Source organism: Petaurus breviceps, unplaced genomic scaffold (genome assembly GCF_028583685.1).
Source record: "Petaurus breviceps papuanus isolate PSGF00001 unplaced genomic scaffold, PetGlider_PUasm1.0 225, whole genome shotgun sequence".
In the NCBI taxonomy this organism is placed as follows: domain Eukaryota; kingdom Metazoa; phylum Chordata; class Mammalia; order Diprotodontia; family Petauridae; genus Petaurus; species Petaurus breviceps.
In genome coordinates, this window is record NW_027185889.1 from 17307025 (window position 1) to 17320145 (window position 13121).

Consider the following 13121-nt stretch of genomic DNA (forward strand, 5'->3'; position numbering starts at 1 on the left):
TCTCTCTCTCTCTCTCTCTCTCTCTCTCTCTCTCTCTCTCTCTCTCTGTCTATCTCTGTCTCTGTCTCTATCTCTGTTTCTCTTTGTCTCTCTCTCTGTCTCTGTCTGTCTGTCTGTCTGTCTCTCTCTCTGTCTCTCTCTCTTCTTTTCTCCAGGCCCCACTCCCTCACTGTGTAGAAAGCATGCCTCCTTCAAGCCTAATAGACTGGGCACAGAACCTCTTGTCTTCCTTGTAAATCCTTCTTTGAATGGTTCTAAAAGTTAACTAGTCTCCTGGGCCCTCCTCCTTTTGCTAGGATCCTAACTGCCCCAACCTCACCACTTTGCTGTTCTTTCTCTTCAAAGGACTCTTTGAAGTAAATTTCCCTGTTGAATCACTTTTATCTTCTGTACTATCCTTCACAATCCTGTGCTCCTGAGATCATTCTGCCTGGTTTCTCAACAGTTCTGTGTTCTTCCTCCTCCTTTCCCTCCTCCTACTTCAATTCATCAACAGTGATAACAGTAACAATAACAGTAATTTATATTTATGCAAGGCTTGTGGTGAAATGTGTCAAACAGAGATTCTCATCTAATCTCACAACAACCCTGTGAATCAGATTGTCTGACCAGAATTATCCTTGTTTTACTGTTTAGCAAACTGAGGCTCAGTAAAGAATGAAACATAGACTAGTAGAAAGATAAGCTGGAGGGCATCCAGAGGAAGGCAGCCCAGATGGTCAATGGCCTAGAACAGTCCATGATCCATAGACCCCTTGGGTCCACCAAGACCCTTTCAGGGGGTCTGCAAGGTCAAAAGTATTTTCAGAATAAGTCTAAGATATTACATTTCTAGCATAGCTAATATCAACAGATAAAGCCACATAAAGCCCTTTGACGGGGTAGGGGTATGGTTCTCAATAACTTTTAAGAGTTTAAAGGGGTCCTGAAGCCAAAAAGTTTGAGAGCCACTGCCCTCAAGGACCACTAGAACTAGGGACCACTAGAACTAGGAACTAGGGATAGTTCTGGAGAACAGAAGACATAAGGGGTCATGCAGAAGAAGGGGTCAGTTTATGCTGCTTGGGCAGCGCTAGGAACAAAGGTATAAATTACAAAGAGACATTTAGGCCTGATGACAGGAAGAACTTGTTCATAATTAGAGCTCTTCAGATGCATAATGGGCTAACTGGAGAGAAAGTAGACCATCCCTAACTGGAGGTCTTTAAATAAAGGCTAGGGACTTCCTATCAGGTGTATCATAGAAGGGATTCTTGTGCAGGGATGGGTTCAGCTAGAATGATTTCTGAGCTCCCGTCTATCTCCAGTATTTAGTAGCTCTGTGAACTGAGAGTCAGGAAAAATAGGTTTGATCTAATTAATAGTTAATTGTGTGATCTTGGACAAGTCATTGAACCATTATGGACCTCAGTTTCCTCATTTGTAAAATGGAGGTGGGGTGGGGGTTGGACTAATACTGTGTGTCAGTATCCTACCCTCTTCAAAATTTGGTGGCCCCAATGACTTGAACTTTATGGCCCCAATGATTTGAACTCGCCCAAGATCACACAAGTAGCAATCGTCAGAGATAGAAGGGGAGCTCCGGGGCCTCTTTCCCCTGTGCTTTCCCCACTCTTGGTCAGTATTGCAGAAATCTTCTCCTTAGGCTAACTTGTGCTATAAGAAGGAAAGTTTATGTTCTCCTTCTTGGGAAGTGATGAATTCTACTTACTCATTACACTTTTAAGCCACCGATGGTATAGAGTTTGCCAGCAACACCTGGGACAACTGGGACAGTCTTTAAAAGATACTATAGAACACATTGCCATAGCAACACTCAATTAAATTCACTCTGCCAACCTTAAAAAAGTCCTCACACTAATTCTAATTTTGTGTTTGCCAGCAAATTACACAGCCATTTGAAGCAGGAAAACCTTATATGTGTAAAGAAAATATACAGGTAAGTAAAACATCTTTTTGTATATCATTTTGAAATTTTATATTTTTATATTTAAAAAATTTTTATTTATTTCATTAATTATTTTCCTGTTAAATTAAAAAAAATAGCATTCATTGTTTAAAATATTGAGCTTCAAATTCTCTCCCTCCATCCTATTCCTTCCCCATCCCTTGAGAAGGCAAGTGATATCATATATCATCATTGTTATTGGCCACTATTGGGTCTGAGGAAAAGCATTTATTGAGTTAGAAGTTTGCTACCTTTTCTGACTTACTGGGGCTTTCTCTCAAAATGCTGAGACAAAGTTAGACAGGAATGCTGAGAATATAAGTCAGTCAGTCAACATTTATTAAGGCCTATTTATTAAGTAATAGGCACTGTGCTAAGTGCTAGAATGTACAAAGAAACAAATGACAGTCCCTGCCCTCAGAGATCTTACAGTCTAATGGAGGAGACAAGAAGCAAATATGTATAAACAGGCAGTGTAGAGGACAAATCAGAAATAATTAACAAAGGGAAATTGGGGAAGGTTTCTGGTAGAAGATGGGATATAAGTTGGGACTTGAAGGAAACCAGGGAGGCCTGTAGTTGGAGTGGAGGAGGGAGAATGTTTCAGGCATGGGGGGCAGCCAGAGAAAACGTCCAGAGCCAGGAGATGGAGTGTCTTGTTTGTGGGACAGCCAAGAGGCCAGTGTCACTGAATCAAAGAGTACATTTTGGGGGATAAGAAAACTGAAATGGTAGGAGGGGGCAGGTTAGGAAGGACTTTGAATGACAAATAGAATTTTGTATTTCATCCTGGAGGCAATAGGGAGACAGCAGAGTTTATTGAGTAGAGGAGTGACATGGTCAAGCCTGTATTTTAGGAGAATTTGAGAATCCTCAGCCTAGAGATGGTCATTAAATTCATGTAGGAATGCCAGGAGGGTACCAGAGGGCCATTTAAGTCTGAATGTCAGTTACTACCGCCATTTTTCCAGTTGTGGAAACATATTCCATCTCTTGACTCTGGGTGTTTTCACTGGCTGTTCCCCATGCCTGAGATTCTCTCCTTCCTCATTTCTGTCTCCTGGCTTCCTTCAAGTCTCATCTGAAGCCCCACTTTCTTTGAGGATCCTTTTTCAGCCCCCCAAATGTTAGTGCCTTCTCTCTCTTTTCTCCATTTATCCTGTGTATGTATTTTGTGTGTAGTTGTTTATCTCCTCCACTAGACTGAGACTGAGAATTCCTTGGGAGTGGGGACTTGCTTTGATTTTGTTCAGTTTTGGGTTGCTTTTCTTTTGTCTATGTAGCACTGAGCATGTACTATATACTTAAGAAATGCTTGGTGACTTGACTCACACATGCACGTGTATGTATAGTTGCATACACATAGGTATATATGTATACATTCACGCACATGATGCCTGCATGTGTTTTCATCAAAATTCACATTTCCCATTGGATGCTCATCGAGCATTCTAATGCTAGAGCTTCACCATTATTCCTGACCATCAAGTCTTGCTTTTCTTTCATACCTGCTCTTCTTTTAATCTTCATTCTAGTTTTGAGAAGACTGCCTTCCACAGGGTTGTTTAGGATTGTTTTTTGTCTTTTAACCACCATTATGATAAGAGAATTCTTGAAGTTCCATGAAATTTCTCTCGGAGTGCAGAAGGTTGTTTCTTGGGCCCCATTCTATCCACTTAGTAATTCTTGATGCTGGCTGAAAGAATCAAACAAACGGGGTAAATTCCTTTGTGCTATCCTCAGCCCCTCCATCTACTCCTCAGCCCCTCCATCCACATGAACAAGAGTGGATGAACTCTATTCATATTCAATAATAGCACTTTCAGGAAGTTATGGAAGGACCATACTTAGCAAACACAAGTTATTCCCATAGCTAGGAAGGTATTCAGCCACAATGGGACTGTTTTATGAATATGGATAGGCAGGCTGTCATAGGCAATGGCAGGGGCGTGCTGTTTTGCTATGGAAAATGCCCCCAAATAATGTTCTATATCATTTCTAGGTTCTATTCCATTAGAAAAGTTCTTTACTTTTCTTAACAAGTTTTGAGAAGACTTTCTTTTCAAATTCATTTATGAGTCATTTCCACGTCTTATAACTTGTGCTAGGAATGTACTTTCCTCTGAATAAAAGCAGCTTTGTGAATCTCCTCCTTTATTGCTCACTTTTATTCCGAAGACTTCATTTTCAGGTGGCTCATTTTTTTTCTTGCATTAGAATGTGAAATGGATCTTGAGTTCCCTGTAAGGAGCCTGCTCTGAAAGGGCTGCCATTAGGAGGATGTAATCACACATTTGTATTTCATTCAAGGTCCCAAGACCTCAGAAAGCTCGAGAGTATTTGTTTCCTTTCAGAAAGAAATGTCAGGTCATCTTTTCCATTTCTTCCAGCTTTCTCCTGTAGGAATAATTTTATGTATAAAGGAAATGTCACTCAGATCTTTTTCTTTTAATATAAAATGAGAATGGCAAAGTAATGAACTCGTTAGTTAACTAATTAAAATACTATTTTGGAGGCTGCTTAATACCCTTTAGAGTACACTTTTTTTTAGCACTGAGGGAGAGTAACATTAAAGAATATAACTCAGTTATCTTCTGTTGATCCTTAAGTGTTTATATAATTATCATTGCTGAGTACATCAGAGCTCTAAAAAAAAGTACTCTTATTTGCTGAAACTTAGTTTTGGACCCTTGTCCAAATCTGGAAGTGAGTTAACAATATCATAGGTATGAATGATGGGGCAGTAAACTTGGGAATCTCTTTGGGATCTCTCTGGCTTCTGGATATGGGAGTCCAGCCTTTGGAGATGTTAAGATGGAAAACTAGAGGCCCAGGGAGTCTTGATTTTTGCCCTTCCACCCCAATGTACTTAAATGACTCTGAATGCCTATGTTCCTGGGCCATGAACCCAGCAGTTCCATTTTTCCTAGCAGTCATAAGGCTGACAGGAATTGCCAGCTTTCAACCAGGAGGGTAGAGCCAGAAGCTATAAGGAGGCAGGTTTCATTCAGTATTAGCTGGCATGTGCCCCCCTCATGAAATTTTGGAGAAGAGTCTGATGAGCACTTGTTGAAGACATCCTAGAGACGTCCATATTAGCTAGGCAGGGGTTCTTTATCTGGGGATTCTGTGAGGGAGGGGTGTGGGATAGGGAGTGCCTGTGAATTTAGATAGAGAAAATAAGATGAAAAATTCGTATATTCATTTGCACTAACCTCTGAGAGAAATTTAGCATTTCCTTCATTTTTGAATGTGGGCAACAAAAATGATTCAGTGAAGGGGCCCATAGTCTTCACCAGCCTCTGCCAAAGTCTGGTAACATATAATGCCAGAAGGGGTCAAAACCCTTATGTTGAGGAGCTGAATTAGATGACCCTGAAGTGGCTTCCAGCCCTGGCAGCTTCTATGACTTGCCCTCCATGGGCAGACAGAAGAGCAGTGAGCATGGCCACTCTACTCCTAATCCTGGTCAACTTTGAATTCAACTCAGTTCCATTCATTTGGGTTCTTTTATTTCAAAAGACACTTATGAAATAGAAGGGACCAGACTAAGTGTTGGACGCACTAAGGCAAACAGATGATAGTCTTTGCCTTCAGGGAACTTCTTATCTATTAGGAAGGAAAAACATTAACACCGATAAATGTGACACAGGGCAAAGAAGATGTAGCAAGTGCAAAGGTGGGGAGGGGTCCTCCAGACAAAGTGCTATGAGAAATTTATAACAACTTCTGTGTGAATGTGGCAGAGAAGAGTTCTGTGCAGTCATGCTGGCCCAGTTGAACTGGCTAATATGAATTGGTAGTGGACCCAATCAGTGCAGTGGTAGTGGACCCAGTCAGTGCAGTTTTGTGATCTGTAATTTATTCCAGCAGTGCCCAGTAGCTCAAATATAGGAACATAGAAGGGAAAAGATGGCCATTACCCATAGATGGGCTTTTACAGGGTGGGGACAGCAAAGGTTAAGAAGATGATTTGTGGGAGAGGAGAGGACAGCACATAGTTGTTAGTGATAGTCTGTAGGGAAAGGAATGAGGAAGATACCCAGGGAAAACAGATAGGGACTGAGGAACAGAGGCTCCAGATAAAGTGAGGACCAAGTTTAAGAGGAGCAAATTGGTGGGAGAAGTAAAAGCATAAGAGATTGCAGTCAAAGAATGGAATTCCAGTGTTCTGGATCTTGAGAAGTGAAAACAAGAGTTGTAAGGATGCCCAAGGGAGGATAATTCCTGGGTAAGACTGAGATAGAGCAGGGATGAAGGTCATGAAAAGTTAAAGAATGAAAGGTCCAGGACGTTAGGAGTATGATGTGAATATTGAAGTCCTTGCATGTGCTGAGGCCATTAAGGCATGGAGGAGTGTCCTGGAGCTTGGCAGATGGCAGCAACAAGGACTGGAATGGTGATAAGGGAACATGTGGGTACTGAATTTGTCAGAGGAAAAGGTCTGGAAGTGGGAGATGGGTATGCAGAATGTGCTGACTCCTCTTTGGGAGAGACATTGCTCCCCTCTACCATCTCACTTCACATCAGAATTACAGCATCTCAGTTGGAAGGGCCCTCAGAGGTCATCTAACCCAACCTGAACAGGAATCTTCTCTGTACTCTACCAGAGAAGTAGTCAACAAACCTCTCTTCTTGAGAATCTTCCCTGATGAGGAATTCATTACTTCTCAGATAAGCCCATTCTGGTTTCAGATAGCACTAATTGTTCAGAATGGATTCCTTATGTTGGACTGAAACTGTCTGTAACTATCACTCATTGATCTCAGTTCTACCTTCCAGAACCAAGCAGAATGTCACCCCTCACTCAAATGTGGCCCAACTCCTTGAGAACAGGAACCATATTGCTTTTCATTTTATATCTCCAGTACTTAACACAGGGCTTGGCATATGATAAGCACTTACCAAATTGGGGTGACTAGGTGGGGCAGTGAATAGAACACCAGCTCTGGAGTCAGGAGGACTTGAGTTCAAAGCCAGCCTCAGACACTTAACACTTACTAGCCGTGTGACCTTGGGCAAGGAACTTACCAAATACCTTTTATCCATTCACTGATTCAGGCATTTACACATGCCTATTTTCATTCATTCATCTGATTCACCTTCCACTTGAGAACCCTTCAAATACTTGTAGAACAATGATCATCATGCCCCGCCCCAGGCCAATATTCTCTTCTCTAGGTTAATATTTCCAGTTTCTTCAGGTCAAAGGTAAAGGTCAAATAAAATCACATTTGAACACTTTAAAACTGTCTATAAATGCTAGCTATTTCTATTGTTAACTGCTGTTCATCTTCCAAGGCCTCCCTGAGAGCCCTCCATGGGGTGTTTGCCTATGTACTAAGTATTATAAAGTAGCACCTACCACCTGCTGATGGGAATGAGGGTGGGCTTAGGCTGCCTCCTCTGTTCCAATGTGCAACATCATTTTGTGGTACCTCATCTGTCGCTGGACTGTACAGCTTTCACGGATGATCAATGTAGAATCAATAAGGCATCACTTTGCTGACTGCCATATTTTCAACAAAATGCGAGTTTCCTGTATTCTCCTTCTAGACCCTAGATAGTTCTGGGTGGCCTGCACAATACAAGGGAGGGACATAGAGCACCATTTCTTCTGTCCTGTATTCAGAGGGAATGAAACTGACAACTTCTAAAATGATGCTTTGCTCACAATCCCCTTTCTAGGCCCTGGAAGATTTATTGAATCGCAGCATCCCTTCATGCGTGACTCTCCTGTGCCATTCAGCTTTCATCTATAAGTTTACTTTGGTCAAAATGCGCTTTTTCATCAGTCTGGCCACAACAATAAATTGCCTGCCAGAAAGTGAAGTGAAATCATTCTTCCAGGAGTTTCCCCAGAGAAGCAGACTCCAGGTCACGTCCAATAAAGGTAACCCCAGATGGGGAGTTGTTACTCAATCTCTGAAGGTCAAGTATGTTTGGAGTGATTTCTATCCCTGTCTTCAATGCATCCTCTCTTTAGTGGACTATAGTATGGAGGTCTGAGACAAGTCTCTGTGACTCCTACTGGAAAGAAATGGTGTTCCATTTTGTTTGTTGCTTTTTGTAGAGGGGAAGGTAGGGCAATTGGGGTTAAGTGACTTGCCCAAGGTCACACAGCTAGTATTTTGTGTTAAGTGTCTGAGGCCTCATTTGAACTCAGGTCCTCCCGACTCCAGGGCCAGTGCTCTACTCATTGCACCACCTAGCTGCCCCAAATGATGTTCCATTTTGGTAACATTAGGTGGGTCAGTGAGGTGGCAGACAGGGCTGGGGAAGGAAGCAGAGCATAGAGCAGTGGGAAGAAGGCTGGGTTTGGAGATTGGAAGAGCGGGGTTCCAATCTTAGCTATCTGGATGGAACACTAAATGACCTCTAAGGTCCCTTCTGGTACGAACTTATGATGTCTACCTTAGATATATAATGTGATAGTATTATCATATCATGTCGTATAGTATAATGGTAACTTTATATGTGCCAAGCACGAGCAGAGGGAATTGCAAATATTATTTAATTTGGTCCTCATGACAGCCCTAGAGGGTAGATACTATATTACTATTCCCATTTTACATTTGAGGAAACTGAGACACATGGAGGTTTAGTGACTTGCCCAGAGTTCGACAGCTAGAAAAACTAAAGTTACATAAAGCATCCAAGACTGGGTTTGAATGCAAGTCCTCCTGACTCTAGGCTAGGGTTCTCTATCGAAGGCACCACCTAGCTGCCCCAGTAATATGTAGGAAATAATTCCTAGGCTTCTCAGTGTGGCGTGGAATAGATGATGAAACTGAAGATGGGCTGAGATCAGCTTGACCCAGACTTCACAACAACCTCATGGAAGACTTGTATTAGAATTTCTATACAATTGTATGCATAGGATAGCTGACACATATTTTATATCCCTGTAAATAAAATTATATTTCTAAAAATGAAATATATATTTTTTCCTCCTGGGAGGATATGACCCATATGCATCCTTAGTGATGGATGCTTTGTGGAAGGGGTTGTGGCAGAACTTAAGACTGTGGGCAATCAGGGAACTTATTTTCAGTTGACTTGCATTTGTTTAAATACAGCAACATTTCATGAATGCACACATGGCTGATTTAGAATCTCTCATTTTCTAAATTAGAATTTGGACAGGGGCTGAGTTGAAGTTTACACTGGCACTGTCACAGAATTCAGCATCAGCAATCTAAGGTTTATGACCTTTCCATTTGATTCACCATTGACCCCAGACCTTCTCCAGGTGTGATTTCTCTTATTAGAATGAAAACTGCTACAGAGCTGGGACTCTTGCTTTTCTATTTGTGATCTCAATGCTTAGTATTACTAAATGCCTCCCTTCTCTTCCAACTGCCCCTTCCTTCTTGTCCCTTCCCTCCCTCCCTTCTTGTCTCTCTGTTGTCTTGCTCTGTGTGCCTCCCACCCTCCCTCCTCTCTCCTTCTTGAGTTCTTTCCTCCCTCCCTCCCTCCTTCCTTCCTTCCTTCCTTCCTTCCTTCCTTCCTTCCTTCCTTCCCTCCCTCCTTCCTCCCTCCCTCCTCCTTTTCTTCCTTCCTTATTTTCATTTATTGAACTTTGTAAAATCTTTGTAGCAATCATCAACTATTTTTAGTTTATACCAAAAATGTGAATTTGTGTCTAAAGTAGAAAATTTTCTAACACATTGCAGAATGAACTTTAATTATAAAGGGGGGTAGAAAATAAGCTGTTTTAAAATGAAATTATTTAAACAAGAAAGAATTTAAAAAGATTTCCTATGAAGACATATCTATTAATTTCATGTAAATTAATGCTGCTTTTTTTCCTGATGGTAAAAATCCTTACCTATTATATAAGTAAACCGATAGTAAAAAACCTTACCTATTATATAAGTAAACCCTGGTGTGATGTTGCCCGTGTGTAATAAGCTTTCTAGGAATTAATTGCCCTCTACAACACTGTTTTATCTAATATGATGTCTTCATTGATCTAATTAATGGCATTAAGAGGAATATGACAATTTCATGATTAGAAAAAAATGTTACGGATGCTATTTTGGGAAAAAGCAATGAAGGAGATACCAATAATCACAGGTCCTAATGTTTAGGTGCAAGGGCTCCATATCTCAGGGTGACTTCCGCCCGTAATACCAAAAAGCTGGGGCAGTCAGGGGGTCAAAGATAGCCAGAATTAGCCACAAGACACTTGAATGGAAGGGCTCAAGGGAGAGACAAGGGAAATGTGCCAGGGTGGAGTGGAAGCAGGCTGTCCTTGCTGGGTCCTGTTCTCTAGTCTATTTACCTTTTTGCCCAAATGATGACCTAGGGTGCTGAGAAGCCATTGGAGGACCCTGTCAGTCATAGGACACCAGAGAAAATAAAAGCCCTGATAGCATGAAGTTCAGTCTAGGAGGGTTACTGAGTTTGTGCCCTGAGAAGGAGCAAAGACCCATTTCTAGAGTTTATGTTTACTTATGTAGTGGCCATCCTTCATGGAGGGCTGGAATCAACATCATGTGGGAACTCAATTGTTTTAACTACACGATTTTGCCGACTCATAGCAGGTGCTGGGGATACAGAGAAAGAGAAACAAGATAATGCCCTCAATGCATCAAGGTAGCCAACTGGCACATTGGACTGGGAATCAAGAGGACCTGGGTTCGAATCCAGCCTCAGTCAGTCAGTAAGCATGCATTGAGTGCCTGCTATGTGCTGGGCGCTGTGCTAAGTGTTAGGAATGCCGAAAAAAGCAAGACGATACCTGCTTACAGTCTAATAGAGGAGATAACAGGTAGACAGCTATGCGTGAATGAGCTATATAGTGGCTACATATTGAACAAAGGAAATAATTAACAGAAGGGAAGCAGTAGAATTAAGAGGGGTTAGGAAAGGCTTCCTGTAGAAGGTGGGATTTTAAGTGGGACTTGAAGGGAGCCAGGAAGCAGAGACAAGGAGGGAGAGTATTCTAGGCATGGAGGACACCAGAGAAAATGCCCAGAGCCAAGAGAAGGAGAGAATCTGCTCCATGGGACAAGGAGACTACGTCTTGGGATCTAAGTCATAAGAAGACTGGAAAGGTGGTGGCAGTGAAGGAGGGTCATAAAGGGCTTTGATCACCAAACAGAAGATTGTATATTTGATCCTGGATTTGATGGGGAGCAACTGGAGTTTACTGAGTAGTAGACTGACATGGTTGGATCTGTGTTGTAGGAAATTTACCTTAATGATTGAATAGAAGATGGGCTGGAGAGGAGAGAGGCGTGTAGCCAGTAGACCTATCAACAGACTAGTGTCTGAGCAACCTCAGGACACTGGCTTCCTCTGTGACCCTGGGAAAGGATCACTTAACTGCTTTCTGCCTCAGTTTCCTCCTGTGTAAATGGGGACAAAAATAGAACCTACCTCCTAGGGGATAAAATGAGATAATACTTGTCAAAGCGCTATAGAAATGCAAGCTGCTACTAACTACTACTACTACTACTACCACCTACTACTATCACTATTACTACCACCACTACTACTATCATTAACTGCTACTATCATTATTACAAACTACCACTACTACTGCTACTGTTACTACTACTACCACTACTACAAATTGTTACTACTATTACTACTACTAACTACTACCACTTCTTTTATTATTATTTTACCTGAGAGAAACAACATATACAAAGAGAAATCAATACAGTATTGATTGTATCAACACATCAATACAAATCAATACAATAAATATATACAATGTAAATTTAAATAGGACCTTCTAAATTTCAGCACCCTGGTTTAAAGCCCCAATCACCTCACCCTATTTATAGCCCTTGCTTCCTTAGAGATACACATAGCTCTGAGGCCAGTGGCAGGTGGACGTGACCTTACCAAGCCCCCAGAGCATAGAAAACACAGTCCTGGCTGTGCGTGTTATGGACAAGTCAGTGTTTTCTGGTTGGTAATCATGCCAGATAATAATAGATGTCCTGATTGTCTGAAATGGATGCTGTGTCAATGAAAGAGCACATAAGGGCAGATTACTTAATTACTTAATGAGGCATATAAATAGACACAAGAGAAGTAGACATCATGGGTATTAGGCAGAGTTTTGGACTTAATGTCCTGAGAAACCTTGAGATCTGAGAGATCTGCCTTCCCCATTGGCAGCCCATGAGCCTCAGTTTCCTCCTCTGTAAAATGGGGATAAATTTACCCATAGTAGCTGCCTCTGAAAGCTGTCGAAAGTTTTGCAAACCTTTAGGTTCTATCTACACTTCCTCTCTTATTTCTCATGCTTAAAATATTTCCATGGGGCAACATCATATGGTTTAAAAGGCAGGTTTGGAATCAGAAGGAACTTAGTTCAAATCCTTCCTGCAATACTTACCCAGCTTTGTAGCCATGGCAAGTCACTTTCTCCTGCTTCCCCTCAGCCACCTCACCTGTCAGATGGGGATGACAATACTTACTAAACCACATATCTCCAAGGGCTGTTCTGAAGAACATGCTCTGCAGGCCTTAAAGGACCTATCAATGTTGGTTCTCTAAGGCATCTTTGGTAAATATGCCAATCTTTCTGATTGTCTGGATATTCATTTATACTCCGAAGCAGTAAATGAACAAATGGCACCCCAAGTGCCCAAATGAGATCGTAAATGCCATTTCCAGTCACATGTTTCTTAACAACCAGAGTTCACGAAATTTCTCAAAGTCTCCTCCCCACCGTGAATTACCATGGGAAAGAGAATAGACAGGGATGTGAGAAGGCCTTGTGACACACTGAGTGACCCTGGGCAAGAAGCTTAACCTCCCACTGCCTCAGGCCACTCTTTAAGACTATAATTGGAAGAATGGTCAGTCTGTTTAGGTAGAGTGGTTTCCTTCCTGGGAATTCCCTGTATAGATGAAAGCAGAGGACCAAGCTAACGTTGCTAATACTAGCAGCCACCTTAAAAGCTTGTAGTGAGGATCCAGTGAGAAAATCTACATAAAACACTTTGCAGACCGAGAAGTGACATATTTATATTAACATATAAATGTTAATTGTTGTTACTCTATGTTTATATGCACATATTATCTCCTCATAGAGTAGAAGAACCTTGAGGGCAGGGTACATTTTGTACAGATATGTCCTTTCACTGCTGTCAAGGCATCCCTAGCACAACTTAATATTGTCATTGTCTTCTCCTTTTCCTTCTTA

General features: G+C 41.6%; 1 protein-coding gene across 1 annotated transcript in view; it reads left to right on the top strand.

The window, feature by feature from the left end:
- Nucleotides 1-13121, top strand: part of CFAP54 (cilia and flagella associated protein 54) — a 307374-nt gene that overhangs the window by 194612 nt on the left and 99641 nt on the right. The window contains exons 48-49 of the mRNA XM_069095069.1: nt 1883-1939; nt 7637-7943. Coding sequence (XP_068951170.1) covers nt 1883-1939; nt 7637-7943 — 364 coding nt within the window. The remainder of the gene's footprint in view (nt 1-1882; nt 1940-7636; nt 7944-13121) is intronic.